Genomic DNA, 16589 nt, shown 5'->3' with positions numbered 1-16589 from the left:
TGTACACATAATGCCAAATATTCATAACCGGTAGCGTTGGCGCGCGTGTAACACACACACATACTGTGTCGCACACGCACTTTGACGATAATAACAATAGCCTGCCAAAAAAATAAAAAGGGAAGGGGGGAATAGACCGGTGGTGGTTGGAGGTCGTTTGATCCACCCACTCTTCACCATCCTTAAAAACTCCCACAGCCACCACTCGACCAGCACCGGGCTCACTCTGCTGCAGCACAAAGGAAAACCTAAAAAAGAAAAACTACTACTGTGTGTGTGTGTTAGTACATATGAAGCGCCTGTATATTTCTGTTGGGGGGGGGAAAAAAAGAGAGGGGAGGATGTATTTGATAATAATTTTTATTATTTCACAGCAGACAACGCCATCTCTTGTCTCTTTTCTTCTGTAAATAAACAAACAAAAAAGAAGAAGAATTTTTCCCACACACAAAAAGGAGAAGAGAGGCGTATCACTTGCGCCAGTACTGGGCGATCTTGTGCAGCTGTTCGACTAGAGCGGCCATGACAGCGGCAGCCGAAACGTCAATTAGGTTCTGCATGTAACGCAACGCCTCCTCGTCGTTCAAATCCAAACGGAATTTGTCCTGCACTTTGCGCACAGTCTTGTCCGGCTCCAGGGCAATGTCGGGCACGCTGGCGTCCACCTAAGGCGATATGAATATAAATCACCAACACACACCTCATTTTATACACAACGGGAGGACTTACCATCAGAGCAAAGAGATTCAAGATCAAATTGGCATGTCTGCATAATCGTTAAAACATGAATGAATAGAAAAACACCCCCCATTATTAATTCAATTATAAAAGGTTGAACCTTCTCAGATGGAGGAAAGTGGTGTAGCAAAGTTTCCTGAACTGAGTGTAGTGCTCTGAATGAACTCCGCCCATGGCTTCCACCATCTCTTTGCTGAGCTTCATCGGGGGCGGCAAAGGCTTGGGATCGCGTCCGAGGATGTAGCCGAAATCGATGTGGAACAGCTTGCCCGACTTGGTCAGCATCAAATTATCCAGATGGCGATCGCCGACGCCGAGAAGGTACGTGATGACACAATAGCCAGCTGAAAAAAGGATCGACGGGTACGTTAGTATAAAAGGGAATCAACGAATGAATGAATGAATGAATGCCACTTACCACAACTTCGGATATAACTGTCCATGACTTCAGCCGCTATTCCGTACGGTCCGCTCTCGGACGGATGGTACTTTCGGAAAAAGTTCAAGATGCTTCCTTCCGTATCACTGACTTCTCTGACAGAGACACTGTCAATGTACTGGACGAATCCTGGATAAATAAAACTTTGACATCATTTTAACTGAAGAAGAAAATAAGAAATTTGACACAAGTCGGACCGTGTCGGGATGAGGTGGCCAGGACACGATAAGGTGTGAGTTTGAGATCAAGATTCTCCCGTCGGAGGAGTCGATCCATCAACGAGATCATCTGCAAAATGAGCTGGTCCTGACGCAAGTCGTCACCGTGCTTGAATATGGCCACGTACTCTTGGCCGCTCACCGTCGAAAACGTCAGACAGGCCGGCATCAATTGGGATTTGAATAACGTAGCTCTACCAATGCATCACACAGAGATCGATCAAAACGGTGAATCATATAAAATATTGATCCAACCTTACTTTTCCGCTACGATGCCTTTGATCAAAAGCTCAGGGTCCAGCAGGAACGGCAGTGGTTCAAACTCTAAAAATGTCCCTCCTTTGAAAAAGTCCCGATCGGCTAATAGAGTCCGAAGTCGTTCCATTTTCCTATCGATTGGATATATAAATCATTTTTTAAAAATGAGGCAAATGGAGCAGCAGCAGCAGCATAGTAATACTTTTTCCGGTTGCCGCTCTCTCTGGCCACGGCTTTCATTAGGGACACGAGTCGGTCAAGGAACTGCTGCTGTCGATTCAATATGGCCCGGCGACGGCGCCACTCTTTTCCACCTTTTGCCAAGGCCTAAACCACAACAGAAAGTCGCTAGCTGCTGGACCTTTTTTTTTTTTATTTTGCATTGTAGAGTCTTTTTTACCTGTAAGAATTTTTTCATGACCACCAAGTACATTTCACGGACGCGGGCGTCATGCTTCACGTTCGGTTCCGGATCCTCGCATTCGATCATTAGATACCTAACAACAACAAAAAAGAGATTCAACAATAGAGAATTGGGAAAATGGTGGTCAAATTACAGACCAGTAAAAATAGTTGACTAAGGCAGAATTGGCACAGGCTCGTTGGATCAGAAATGTGGGCAAATCGACCGAATACTCTCCCGATTCAGAATTAATGAATCGCACTGGCGTGGGCGTCTCGGCCGAAAGCAGAGGAGACGATTCAAGAACTGGACTCTCCATTTCAGAGTTGAATCTGCGTATAAAGTCAATAATTGTTTTCAGAAAATTCCCAAATAGCGACATGAATAAAACCTTTCGTCAATGGAGAGATCATGCCCAGCTTTTTCGGGTGACGGGAAGCTATCAGCCGAGTTGAAACTGCGGACAGAAAGCATCAGCGAGCGGGGATCAAGACCAGCGCAAATCTCGTCGAAATCCTCGTACTTGAGCGCTTGTACCAACTGGAGCAGATACAACTGCAAATCCTGTTTATTTGTGAGTTGATATCACGTTCAAACATGGGAGAGAAAGAGATTAGAGATTTGACCCCACGGATGACGGACTGATCCTTTGATACCTCATCGGGAGCGTGCGACAGCCGAGAGACGGCGTACTTTCGCACCGTTGAATACGTGAAATTTGGTCCCAGCAATTCCAGGGCATCTTCCGGGTCGATTGGGGCCCAACGATTCATTAGATCCACGGCTTGACGGGCTTCAGACATTGAGGTCCATTTGACACATTTCAAGAACTTGGTCAACGCCTTCAAATAAAAAGAAAAAAACGTTCATTGTTCTGACTTTTTCGGTGTGGCAAGAGTTGATTGATAATATACCTTCTTCTGGTTGGACAGGTAGAACCGGAAACGCCACACTAGATCCTGCTCTTCTGAAGCCAGCGTTTTGGTCGGTGGTGAATCGACGATGGCGTGTAATTGATCACGCGTTCCAGCATCGGGCTTCAAATCGCGATCGGTTAAGCCACTGCGGATGGATCGGGCCAATTTATGGTGTTTCCCCTCTATCACATTTTCCAGGAGAATTTCGTCGTCGTTCAACACGGCGTACTCGGATTGAGTCAGTTGCGTGATCATATCGTCACCACCTTTCTCGTAATAGACTACGGTGTACTACACACAAAAGAAATGGCGAGTCAGTTTAGCGAGTCAAATTCGAATAGTTTTTACACATTTTACCTCGACACCATGATACTCTAATCGGGGGAATTCTACCATGAGATACATGTAATTGGACGTCCTCTTTTCACGCTCGTTAATGAGTTCAATTTCGCGGAACGTTAATCTATCCAACCAATCCGACTGCGGTATACGACCAGTATGATGACGTTTGGTCAATTTCGACAAACTTTCCATCACTTCGTTCCCAGAATCCTTTACTTTGGCCGGGGTTTTGCTGGGTAGGTTGCCGTCAGCAACTTGGTTCCGCCATATCCTCAAGTCATGAAGACCCTGATATAGGAGAAAAACATTTAGTTTCATTCCGTTGAAAATTACTGTAAAAGCTACTTGTTTGTAAACACCGAGTTTTCCAAATAGAGGCAGTGTAGTTCCACCAACAGGGACATATTTCCCTGGCCCACAACATTCATAAATAGTCAAACAAAGTTGAGAGTTTCTAGGCAGGTCACAGTATTTCATGGGCAGATTGATCCACTCATTCCAACTGGAATGGAATAGAAAAGAACTATGATGCAAACAACATCACACATCATCACGAATAAATGTAATTACTTCCATCTTGTAGTGAATGATTTATACGACGTAGTAATGGGCAATGTGTTGGGTTCATTGTCTGCCCAGATTTGAGTTTTAATGCACAGCTCTGGACAAGTATCTTGATAAATGCCACTATGCTTCAATAATGGGTCCTTCAGTAAGTCTTCATAAGTTGGCCTCTCCAGTTTACCTTCCAGTGAGCCTCTGCAGGCAAACAGTGTGTTGATAAGATCAATACTCGTTATTAATAAGGAGGCAGTGATTACTTACATTTTTATCTGAATGTTGATGTCTAAATCACAGCTGTAGAGGTAGTGGAAGCGAGTGGTTCCTGATGTTCCAGTCTCTGCCATCCTGAAGACACTTGGGATATCTGTCTATATTTTCATTCAACGAACGAGATACAAGTAACGTCTGGAAATGATTCTTGGTTTATAACTCCCCCTAAACTAATCGAACAGATGGTCGAATAAAACAAAGCAGTTGAATTCATTCATAGTCAACTATACGAACGAAGATAAACTTGGACGAATATTAGTATTACCACAAAATTGTAATTGCTTCGCTTTATCTATTGCGTACTCAACCCATCTGATAACACGCTAAATCGCAAACACTTCAATAACAACCATATTCCTTCGTCTCCTTTCACTAGCACAAGCAGACGAAACAAAATTGTTAGATATCGTAACGCCAGAGGGCTGACTTAATCGATTATTTCTTCTCTCATTACGAATCGATATCTAGTTTTTTACATCCACAAAATAAAGTTAGAGGAAGGGGTCGCTCAAAAAATTCGAAGTTTTTTTTTGATGACATGGCAAAGGGAAATCATTCCCATCTCGGCGAAAACATGAGAAACGTACATTTTAGATCGCGGACTTTTGTTCTTATAGGATTAGCGTTGGCGGGTTTTGCCATCTTCAGTTACTGGGGACTTTCAACTCAAAATAGCGACCTGCAAGTCAAAATTGAACGACTCGAGGACAACCTCAACATTGGGTATGAATTGTCAAATTGTTGATCAGTCATGTATTTTCTAATCATCTTTCCTGTTTTCCAATGTTTTAGTACTCGAAAGCAAAGAGATCTGGAGGATGAGCTACAGGCCATGGTGAAAAAAGCCAACGATCTGCAGAAAGCAAATGCAAAGCTGCAATCTGAACTGCAACAGAAAGAGAACCTTATATCAGCTCAAGGTGTGCATTATACAATTTTACGTTTTGTACCAAAGTATCAAATTTGATTCCCATATAGGTGTGGAAGGGTCCCAATGGCGGGACAAAGTACGAAATGCAGAAGCAGAAGTTGAAAAGTTCAAAACAGATATAGCAGACAAATTGAAAAAGTTGCAAGATCTGCAAAAGCAGGTTGCTACCTACTCACAAGATATTTCACTCAAGGAATCAAAATTAAGTGAAGCACAAGACCTTATTAAAAAGGTAATAGTTTTGTAAGTTTTTTTTTACATAATGAAAACTAATCATTTCTATTTTATACAACTAGTTGCAAGCTGATCCTCATAGTGTGCACAACATAACCAGCCTACTTTCAAGTGAGTATCTTAATAATAGCTTTGTAAAATGATATGATGTCACTATCATCAACCTAATTTGGTAATGTAAACTGCAATATGTGATATGTAGTGGGCCGTGCACCCGCCATAATATCAACCCCTGTTAACGGCATACACGTGCATGATCCAGCTGTTGAGGGCATGATCTTCCATGGGGTTCCATTACTACCCCAAGAATCCCCGAACGTACAGCGATCCCGACCATTATTTAGTGTCGCCAACCTCACCACATAATGCAGTTTATCGAGCAAAACGTCACGTGCCGCTAAACTTTCCCAAGGACAAACTAAAATATTGCTATCTTGAATCTCTTTCATTGCGTGGCGAGAGTTTTCCGCTTAGGCTTCCTGGGAGTTTTATATGCAATTTCGCGCAGAGTTTTGTATAGTGTTATGACAACTTAACCGTCATCCATTTATTGTATTTTTCAATTTAATTTTTATGGCCGAATAAAGATTTCCAATTTAAAAAATAATAATAATATTAAATCATCTCCTACAATTGGCCTAGATCTAAAAATTGCAAGCAGTAGCTCAGCAGCCCCTCCCGCCGATCCAAGTCTCGTTCTGGCGAAACCCAACAGCGAAAAGGACGACGACGACGAAAAGAAACTTGAAAAACGGTAACTCGTAAATTGATTAGAATTCAAATTCCTTGTGGCTAACCTTTTTGTCTTGTATTCAGGCAAGAGAATGAACCAGTAGTCGGAAGACCGCAGATTGAAGAGAATGCTGTAGCTGTCAAACCTGAAGAAGAATTAGAACTGGTTGATCCCAAGGAGAACGTGGTGGAACATCCAGAAGCAGAGAACGACGAGACCAAATTCAAGGAAATTCGAGAAGAAATGGACATTGGCGAACTAGATAAGAACATTGCAAATGCAGCCGAAAGTTCCAAGGAGGTCAATGACAACGTAATCAACGAACCGAATCTTATCAATTCTCAAGGTGAAAACCTTGATGAAGAACCCCAACTTCTAGATACCAACCCGCGGTTCCGCAACTTCAAAGCTCGAGTCATGAACAAGAAAGCCGACGACGACAACAATTTACCTGAAGATCAAGAAATCGAAAACGAGCACGAAGACGACCGAGTGGACAATAAATAAGTTGCGGTGCCAATATTTTTGTTAGCATTTGTTACAGAGATTTCGTCATTTTTTTTTCATGTCATTTTTTCCCAAAATGATCTTTTTTTAAAACTGAATGTACTACTGAATGTATTTCAATCTCTTCCACTCTGCTGGTATGCTTCCACAAATACTGATTCTGTGTTTCGGTAAATTTCTTGTGAATCTAACATTATCATGCCTTAGGATATAACGACAGCTATTTTCGATTTTGAATAAGTTACGCTGTCGGTTATTATGTTTTGATTATGTTAATTACGATACTCTTTTTTTCTGTTATCTTTCGTCACATCCGTGCGCTGAATCCATCAAGTCTCATGACATACGCTCACACGTTATCCTCATACCATTATATATTGAGTCTGTTTTGTGTATTCATATTTCAGTCTGGTTAATATATTGATAATCCTTACATCTTATGCCATCATAGACAACACAAGTAATCGAGAAAATCCCTGGAAAATTTTTATTATTTTCACCGTTAAATGCTGAGAGCTTTGAAATTGAACATTAGGTTACATGGGAATCGGCCACATTCTCAGTCCTAAGCCCCCGGCTTCAAAATCGGATTGGAATCGTGTACATTGAGTAAAGCCTTACAAATTGGTCGTTCCAAAGTACCACGGAATTGTGGTCTGTAAGTTTAACAGCTGACATCCATTAAAGTTTCCGGAAATCACAAGATTTTTGAGAAAATGTATTTAGCCAGTGTGGTTCTGCTTAAAGTAGCGTGTCGGTCATCCGGTGGTATAACACTGTCTGATTGCTTACACGAGTACTTTCTATCATAAAACCAACACCTAGTAAATTAGAAGGCAGTCTCGCCTCTTTAGCTCGCCATTCTTGAAATCAGCAACACCATTTTTTAAAAATTTTCTTTTTCAAAATTTTGAATAATTTAGAGTTTTAGACTCACTCGGTTAAAACATTTCTTAAAAATTAATAGAAAAGTGTAATAAAAAAATTCATTTTGAAAGAAATCTTATATTAATTCGTGTCATTTTCCCTGTATTGTGTAACTATAATTTACCAAGATAAAGTAGCTACTAGCTAGATCTTCAATAATAATTGTGCAGGAGGTCTACTGTCTCGAAGTGCAATGAAGCAAAAGTCAATGAACAATCCGTGGATGCTGTTTTTTTCCCCAGCAAAGAAATTGTTTCCTGATTTTAGCCAACACATCACACGTAGTAGATGCGAAGGAGGAGCTAACAAAGTTTTCTACACATCACCAACCCAACAAGACGGACACGCCTGCCACACTGTTTTGGTCATTGCGTCGTTGTGGCTACCACCCTATTCAATTTTGATCCTATACCGTAGCTATATGATATATAAAGATCGCCGACGTGCGTTGTTTGGTGACACCAGAAAAAAAAACAAAAAAAACACAGTTAGTTAAATTACACACACGGCGTTGGTCACAATGGGCTTTGCTGGTGGGGAAACCAAAAAGGAGGGTCACTCTATTATACGGCAGCAACGCGAGAAAAAGATTGGTCCACACACTACGTCACGTGTTTGCATTGCCAATGCCCCTATTAGGGCTGCTCGGAGAATATAATAAAGCTGAGCCAGCTGCTGCAACCCCCCGGTCTATAATATAACAAACTCGGAAGAAGAAAAAAAATGCCTCACGAATGATCAGATTAAGGTTTATGTACGGTGTAGTAGTCAACAAGATCTCTTATTGTATCTATACGACTTGGATCTTGTGTGTGCGCCCAATGGTTCCTCATTTTTGGGGGGTTAGGCAAGTCAACTCCACCCCCCATGTATGGACAGCTTTTTCCTTGCTGTTTAACTATTGGTGGAATAACTCTGCTGCGGAAGTGGGTCTCTTAGGCGCATGATCCACACAATATGCGGCGGCCTGACTTTTCGACTATTCCAGGTGCCTGCTATAAATACCGGTTGGCACATGTCACTCAACCGACAATCTAAGTGAATTTCAGTTCCAAAAGTTCAACAACAACCGGTTCATCATTCTGCTGTCCAGAATTAAAAAAAAAAAATTTTAAATTTAGAAAATGGACAGTAATTCCAATTCGTTTCATCAATCGTCGTACAATTGTTCGTCACCAGACTCGGAATCCAACTCGAATCAGGATCTTCTGAACAGTTCAGCGTTGGAAGAGCAAATCCGGCAGTCCAATAACCAGGTAAAATCCAAATATGACATTATTAATGCAAAGCCATTTTGTAATTGTATTGAATTAAAAGATTGGGACGGTCATCCTGTACGGTGTTCCGATCGTCTCGTTGATGATGGAAACTAAAGAAAGACTGTGTCTAGCACAAATATCATCGACGCTGCTGAAAGACTATTCTTACAATGTAAGTGTTATATTTCCAAATGTGTAAGTGACTATAAAATAAAATGATGTAAATACGCAGGAAATTCACAATCGACGTGTAGCTTTGGGTATCACTTGCGCTCAATGTACACCAGTCCAGCTAGAACTGTTGAGACGGGCGGGAGCTATGCCTGTCACTTCACGCCGATGCGGAATGATCACCCGCCGTGAAGCCGAACGTCTCTGCAAATCATTTCTCGGTGATCACAGCCCACCGAAATTACCAGAAAATTTCGCATTCGACGTCAGTCACTGCTGTGCATGTAAGAATTTTGAATTTGCAATTTTTTTTTAATGAATTTCATAATTGACGAAATTATTTATAGGGGGTTGTCGGGGTGCGTTTCTTCCATCGCGATACAATTCCTCACGGGCCAAATGCATCAAATGTTTCTACTGCAGTCTATTTTTCTCACCCAACAAATTCATTTTCCACTCGCATCGAAGTCTCCCCGACGCTAAATACATCCAACCAGACGCCGCCAATTTCAATTCGTAAGTTGAGCCCAAAAGTTTTATAACAAACTCTCATTTGATGTAGTGTAGTAGGCCTAATAATGCGTTAAAATCACTCGAGACTTGACATAGATATTATTTTGATGGGCCAAATTTTCAGGTGGCGGAGACACATCCATTTAACTGGATCACCGCCGGATCAAGTGATGTTTGCCTGGGAGGATGTCAAAGCCATGTTCAACGGAGGCAGCCGGAAGCGGGTCGCCAGCGGAAGTGGAAACAACTCAGGATCCGTCGTCACCAGCACGTCGAATAATCAAAGTGGTCCCAGTGCGGAAGCCCCCGCCAAATCCAGCCAAGAAGTTGTTGTACCTGCCACCAAAGTCACCAAATCCACCAAAAATCCCTGTCCCAGCAAGAGGCCGAAATTCGATGGCGGCCAGCAGCATCATCTGCCTAAAATTCGAACACCAGAAAACCTTCCAGCGGCGGCGACAACGTCCAGCACTTCCAGCAGCCCGCCCGGTCCGCTCATCCCTGCACCTTCTCCATTGACTCCACAAATCTACCACCATCCAGCTCAGTCCCAATCATTGCTTGCCCGTTTGAATTCCATCATGCCAACGGCCGCTGCTGGATCACTGCTGGCCAATAAACCGCCGGCGACCGATCCAGCATCCACTCAGGATTACAGCATGACCATGTGGAACGCCACGGGGAGCGGACGCTTTTGGTCGCCCTATTTGAACCCACTTCCATTCAATCCCTACAGTTATTACAATTACCTAATGAACAAATCAGATCAATTCTCGTTGATGATGAACCATTCCGGCAGCAGCGGGTGGCAGCAACTCGTAACCAACAAACCCCGGATCAATCCAGCCAGCATCTCCATCATGGCCAGCACTAACTCAGCACCCCAGAAAAATGGAATGGACGACACAAACTCCAAATCCCATCAACCGAATAATAATTCCCCGACCGAAGAGGAGGAAGCCGAGGCTTTCGTCGACGTCGAATCCACCGATCCAGCCCTTGAGAATAACTAGTTTTGATTCAATTATTTCCATTTAGACCTTAATCTGTATTTGTATAGGCGTGTGTGTCATATGTCCTCTTATACTATATCAGCGATCTAGTCACCCATGTTTGACTTTTCTGTTAATAGCAAGGTGAAACGTAATCAAAGCTTACACATTGTTATACATAGAGTTGATGTTTCTCCCCTAGTCGTACAATAATTATTCAATGTATCGATATTATTACATATAGTCAATAATACACGCCATGTTTCCGGTCATTCATCAGCTTTCAATTCCATTAGCCAAATGGATGACAAGGTCCTATATGTATATATATAATAAAACTTATGTTTTGGGCTTTTGTTTGCTCAGTGTGTTGGGCCCGTTGACGGGGAGCGTGTCGCGACTATTATTATCTATTCAGCAGAGCCGCTTTTATTAATCACTCCACTTTTGGCTTTTGGTTCCGTTATATACCTGGTGGGCGTGCGCTTATTCTATATTTCCCTCTTTTTTTAAATTCTTGTTGTGCTGCTGCCCGCTCTTGTTTGCTTTACACCACTACCAATTAATTAAATGGGGAGAAAAGGGGGCGAGTCCTCTATTCTATAGCAGCGTGCGGAGCAAAACAGGATTGGCCGCGTGTCGCGTCACGTGACCCTTTCAGCAGCAAACTTGTTCACCCTCCATTTCGCTTGATCCATTATATATTTCCTTTTTTTTTCTTTTATGGAGGCAGCAGCAGCAGCACACCAAGTTTATGATGGCCATTTCGACGCCTGGTCGCACAATTATTTGGAGTTTCTTGGTTTACTTTGAAAGAGAAACCTATAACTGTTTATAAACTTGATTCTTATTATTATTTGTTTTACAATAGATGGAGTTATAGCAGTTGCATCATCGTTTTGATAAAAATATAAAATACTTAGCTATTATATATTAAAATCTCCGTTGAATTGGCCTGCGGGTATAAAAATAGGATCGGATCAAGTATACACGATGCCACTTGAGATGAGAAGGGGGGCTTATACATAGATGGTCTTATATAATCACTTTGAAGAGCCACTCGTGTTCGGTCCAACATGTCAGATTGGATCCCCTAACTTTATATGAGGAGATGTGCCGCAGATGTCAATGTTTCAATGTGACTGTATTATCGCATCAAGCGAGCGGCACTGGATTTTTGTTTGGTTGAAGCGGTTCCTGTTTTTTCTCCCTTGCTGTTTTCTCGTTCAAGCCAACTCATCGAATTATTTTGAATGTCGGTAATAAAACGAGAGAAAATAGCACGTGTTATTTGCTTGGCCTATTGTAGATGGGTGTATACATAGACTGTCCTTCTGGATGGTGACTGCTGGAGATGCCGGTGAGCCTGGCGTGTATACAGCAGCACGTAAAAGGCTACGCAATACTTGGGCCCAAGAGTCTACTACTACTGTGAACGGAGGGGAAAAGGAATGGGCGCCGGCTCTCGTTATATACCAGCAGTCTCGCACCCTTTGCCCTCGTCTCTCCCACCTCCCCACGAGGATCATTCGACCAGATGAGATGCTCCTTAATGATATAACCCAGATTTACATACACATGTTATTCGACGCTGTTGTGTCTACATCGGCGCCCGCGGCCAAGACGATATGGGGGACAGCGGTCTCACGCTCTGCTGACTCTGTGCTCAACCTTCATTATATGGACCTATCAATTCTGTGGATATAGGTCTACTGGGTTGAATAACTTGAATACGCCTTTTTTTTTATTTCCAATTTAAATACAATTTTGTTATAGGACATGCCGATGAAGGTGGGCTATTCTAAGTAAAGCTTTTATTATAGACTTATTCAGTCAAAATAAATATCATTTGAGAAATCAGTTGACAAAATAGAAGCGAAAGGCTATTTTACTTTTTATATAGGCCTTGTAACAGAGAATCGGTTATAACAGACTGACTGGGCTGAATCACGATTGGAATTGTGGCTTGCCCAACTTCACGGAATTGTATAAGAAAATGCAATTGTGAAGTGGAATCGACAATCTGTGTTGTACGGGATTGCTCTTAACTGATACGGCAGCTTTGTATATTTTCAAAATCGGATTACGTTCAAAAAGCTATAGACAACAACAAGGGAAAAAGGCGGAAAAAGGGATATTATATAGTTGCTTTTCAAATAGATAGGGAACATGTGTGTGGCGTAATTCTTCACGTTGACCCAGCCGTGAATAATTGTGATTGAAATCGGTGGATTTCACGATCTACGTGTTCTCTCAACAGCACAAGAAATAAAAAAAGGTTTTGATTTAGATTTGGTTCATATTTTTTTCCCATTTTGGATTGTATGCAACGCTATAAGCCCATTTGCGATGGCATATTTTAATACACGACATACTAGTTCACATATGAATGATTCGGAATTCATAAAGATTGGAGTCAAGCTGCAAGATAATCGAATTTTCAACTTTTTCCTATTAAAAGAAGAAACTCGATAGTCCAATTGAATGGCGGATTATTACTCGACTTGTGACATGTATGTATTAGGTCAGACGGAAGTCTACTCCCAGTTATTTTATTCTTCTCTAAATCGAATATTTCTTATAGGGGTGAATTAAATCGAGTTCTATCAAGGCTGATTAACATTAATTCTATCTAAGATAATATTATGTATAGATTATATTTCTATGTAAATATTTTATGTACGTTTCATGTAGTACGATAAAATTATTTTACTCTATTTTTCAAATATTTTGTTATTTAATAGACAGATTAATATCGAAGACTGGACCCATGGATATTCTGTTGTTTTTCATCACGAACAACCATAAAAAAAATATGCCATATGGGCATTGAGTATTATGCGTGTCTCACAGCAAGTGAAGGACGTACCCAAGTTATTGATAAAAAAGGACAGTTTATGGTCAATAATAAACGTTTGGTGAGTGATAGTTCTACACTCAAACAAATTACTATACACACCGACACAACAATTGGACAACGGCCGTAATAAAAACAGCACACACGAACACGTCTCGAGAGCAGTAAAACAAAACAAAATAGAGACGACGCAATGATTCTCTAAACCCCAAAGGTAACCCCTATATAGGTGCGTGTCAATTAAGGTGGAGTACTACTAGCCCTATTTAATATTTCTATATGCGACCTTTACATATTCTAGATCTATACGCATACTTGTGGCAACATTAATAACCGCCCTCCACCTTCGACAACACGTACAGGCCACTGTACACACACACATATGTGTTTTGTTGTATACACACATACGGCCGTGTATCACCGCGGCCCAACCTTTGGTAAACAAGCGTCGAATAGAAACGCGTAACAGTAGACCGTATTTTTAGTTTAATTATTTCAGAACCTCTTGCCGATTGTCGACAGTAAAATTATACGTCCCAGCACATACACCCCAATACGCTCCGCTGTTTCTATATACTTTATAGTTGGCAAACAATATGCGTTGGAAAAAAAGTGAAAAAAGAAATTAAAACGTGGGCGGATGATCAGCTATACAGGTTTATAATTATTGAAAGCGCTGGGGTTTGCTACATTTTTTCTCGATTGATTAACCATAATGGCTTTATAAATTTAAAGAGAGGAGTATTTAACGTCACTAATTATTTTGCCTTGGCCTTCTACTTAGAATGATGAAATGTTTGACATCAGCCGCGCGTTCCTGGGTATACGAGCGCTCACAATGTCTCAAACTTACATAAGAATCGCGAGATAGAAAAGTTGTTTCACTGATTGTGAGCTTTCTTCGTTGGTCTCTAATATTTCCAAGTTTTTGTGCCATCGTCCTCAAGTCAGACGGGAACTTTCTCATTTCTTGAACTATATATTTATATTTGCGCCCATATAGCGCGCTTAAATATATCAGAGTAATTGGATTCGTTGCGTCTTCTCTATATCCTACAACTGTTATATATATGTATAGCTCCGCCCCAACCACCGCGCTTAATTCATTTGCCAGCTAAGCTCAACAAAGCAGCACACATTTAATTCCGCTTCGCTGATTTTCACCTCACGAAAAGGGCATTTTATTTTTCCCGGTGTGGTTTCTTTGAGTCCTCGTTCGTTCATCAGAGGGTCAATCCTCATTTCTTTGTTTGGTCTAGGCTTGTATAGGCCTGCAAACTTTGCTTCTTCGTATTCCAATTGAAACTTGAAATTTTGGAAACTACAAATAGAAATTTGCTCTCTACATTTTATGCCCATCGCCAGTAGGGCCTGTATAGTGCTTTTTTTCAAAGGGTTATGTTTTTACAATGTATAATGTATGAAGTATTTGGTGACATTATTGAAATTTTCAACGGTAAGGAGGAATCAACCAAATTTACCACTTAATCCGTTTATGATAAGAATGAATGAAATAGGAATCGGGTAAAACACATTGGTATTCGAACACATACTACTTTTTTTTTTCATCAGCGAAAAATAGTAATCTAATAACTGCCACTTGACTCGATAGAAAACGACATATCCTACTCCTATCCGATGGTCATTGGACATGGTGAATGTCCTTAATTCCTTATCTATCGGAACATTTTTGAGGCGCGCAGTTTGAACAAGAAACACAATGCCACAAAGCTATTCGAGCCATCTAGGGGAGAAATCAGTACCAAATCATCACCTATATTGGGAAAAAAGTCATCTGTGGAAAAGCAACTTCCTCCCGTATGACGAAAAACCTGGATCCCTGCGAAAGCACTAAAATACAGGATACAGTTCCTTCAAAAAATATGACTAACAATTTATTTTATTTTTAAAATTAATGGATCCGAAATACACTAAGGGCTTTCGTCGTTACACAAGTGGATAAACTTCAAAATTATTTGACACAAATTAAATCCACAGTTGCTTCAATGCGGAATCGGGTGTTATATTGCCCAATGCTTCCTGAACCAATCGACAGACATCACGCCCGACTTCTTCCATAGATCTGCTGGCATCTACAACCTGAAAATATAACATTATAAGGAGTATTCTAGAATATTTTATTATTGCATTACCCTCCATGATTCATCTTGAAGCTTCAGATAGTTTGATCGGACAACTTTCTGCATCTCAAGATTTTCGTAGCGTTCAGATCCATACTCTCCCCTAGTTTGTGCCTCAACGGGATCAATATCAAGAAATATTACCAGATCAGGTTTCAACAAACCACTGTCTGATTGTTGGCACCACCTTAAGTCCATGTTCTTTAACAAAGTATTAGGCAAGTTAGAGTTTTACAAGAATAATTTTAGCTGAAAATCCTTGTTATATATACAGGTTTTGCGGCAGAGAAGGCAATTCCTGAATATGAGTAACGATCCACGATTACATTTGTGCCTTTCTGCAATAATTTTTTAATGTCTGGCCTGTGTGTAGAAATATATAACCTAAAATGCATAGAAAAATTTAAACAAGAAAACTCAAAAAGACGTACAACAGTTCCCATCGATTGGCTGAAAAGAGCAAATGGATTGTATGATCATCTAATTCTGTGCTGCATTCCAAGTATTTATTGATAAGACTCCCTGTAAGGATGTAAAAAGAATACTTTCAATCTAAATGTTAATTAGGTTGAAATTGTGGTAGAGATTTACCAATGATAGTTGATCGATCTGAAATTTTAGAGGATTTTGAGATCATTTAAAGAAGTATATCAACATTAAAATATTAAACATTTCGCTACCTGGAAATCTCATTAGATGAGCTTCTTTGTTGCTGTCTTGTAACCACCTGATTGCCTTGTGGTATTTATGCAACAAATGCACTTTGTTTATTTGATTTTTAAGATGTTTATTAATACAAATGTTTTACCTTTTGACATTGAGTAGTTTTTCCTGACCGATCACATCCTTCTAATACGATGAGTGCGCCTCTTTTTATCATTTTATTGCAATATTAGTGTATACCTCTAAAATAAGTATAAAAATAACTTGTCGATGGCTGGAATAATTAAAGTGCGTAACAGTTAAGTTAAGCAGTAAAATCTGCTGATTTGACACTTCCCAAGAAAGAACAACAAGAACAAGAACTTGTCACTTTCGAAAACTTACCAGACGAGACCATAGATAAAGACCACTACTGGGGTAGTTCCAAATTTGACCGCTAGATTGCGGTGGCCTTTTTTTTTTTTTTTAATTTTTAAAATTTTTTTTTTGTGATGGATTCGGCGCGCCATACT

At 40.6% G+C, this 16589-nt stretch overlaps 4 protein-coding genes across 7 annotated transcripts; 2 read left to right on the top strand and 2 right to left on the bottom strand.

Moving 5' to 3' along the window:
• Positions 1-275: 275 nt before the first annotated feature.
• LOC124190488 (phosphatidylinositol 3-kinase catalytic subunit type 3-like) lies at positions 276-6244 on the bottom strand. Of its 4 annotated transcripts, none has more exons than XM_046583164.1 (17): positions 6112-6244; positions 4141-4319; positions 3886-4074; positions 3661-3817; positions 3331-3603; positions 2971-3264; positions 2713-2898; positions 2448-2620; positions 2215-2388; positions 2054-2150; positions 1856-1980; positions 1656-1784; positions 1375-1589; positions 1157-1306; positions 839-1082; positions 730-766; positions 276-665 (listed from the first exon to the last, which is right to left on the bottom strand). In XM_046583164.1, the coding sequence occupies exons 2-17, from the start codon at positions 4221-4223 to the stop codon at positions 471-473; spliced, it is 2721 nt and encodes a 906-aa protein (XP_046439120.1). In that variant the 5' UTR covers positions 4224-4319; positions 6112-6244; the 3' UTR covers positions 276-470. The 4 variants fall into 4 exon arrangements, with proteins under 4 accessions (XP_046439120.1, XP_046439118.1, XP_046439116.1 ...); XM_046583162.1 differs by having other exon boundaries at positions 4141-4247; positions 6112-6240; XM_046583160.1 differs by lacking the exon at positions 6112-6244 and adding an exon at positions 4415-4548.
• Positions 4607-6987, top strand: LOC124190489 (meiotic coiled-coil protein 3-like). The gene is made up of 6 exons (XM_046583165.1): positions 4607-4872; positions 4942-5069; positions 5128-5312; positions 5377-5425; positions 5957-6068; positions 6131-6987. Exons 1-6 carry the CDS (start codon positions 4688-4690, stop codon positions 6552-6554), a joined length of 1083 nt encoding a protein of 360 aa, XP_046439121.1. The 5' UTR covers positions 4607-4687; the 3' UTR covers positions 6555-6987.
• Positions 6988-8525: 1538 nt separating this feature from the next.
• LOC124190487 (SKI family transcriptional corepressor 1-like) lies at positions 8526-10678 on the top strand. The gene is made up of 5 exons (XM_046583159.1): positions 8526-8737; positions 8799-8912; positions 8973-9195; positions 9259-9427; positions 9549-10678. Exons 1-5 carry the CDS (start codon positions 8606-8608, stop codon positions 10435-10437), a joined length of 1527 nt encoding a protein of 508 aa, XP_046439115.1. The 5' UTR covers positions 8526-8605; the 3' UTR covers positions 10438-10678.
• A 4473-nt stretch (positions 10679-15151) lies between these two features.
• LOC124190486 (thymidylate kinase-like) lies at positions 15152-16470 on the bottom strand. Its single transcript, XM_046583158.1, has 7 exons — positions 16223-16470; positions 16095-16149; positions 16006-16023; positions 15846-15936; positions 15687-15777; positions 15427-15615; positions 15152-15373 (listed from the first exon to the last, which is right to left on the bottom strand). The coding sequence occupies exons 1-7, from the start codon at positions 16292-16294 to the stop codon at positions 15260-15262; spliced, it is 630 nt and encodes a 209-aa protein (XP_046439114.1). The 5' UTR covers positions 16295-16470; the 3' UTR covers positions 15152-15259.
• Between the last annotated feature and the right edge of the window lie 119 nt (positions 16471-16589).

This window comes from Daphnia pulex, chromosome 3 (assembly GCF_021134715.1).
Source record: "Daphnia pulex isolate KAP4 chromosome 3, ASM2113471v1".
Lineage (NCBI taxonomy): Eukaryota > Metazoa > Arthropoda > Branchiopoda > Diplostraca > Daphniidae > Daphnia > Daphnia pulex.
This window is presented reverse-complemented; position numbering and strand designations above follow the sequence as displayed.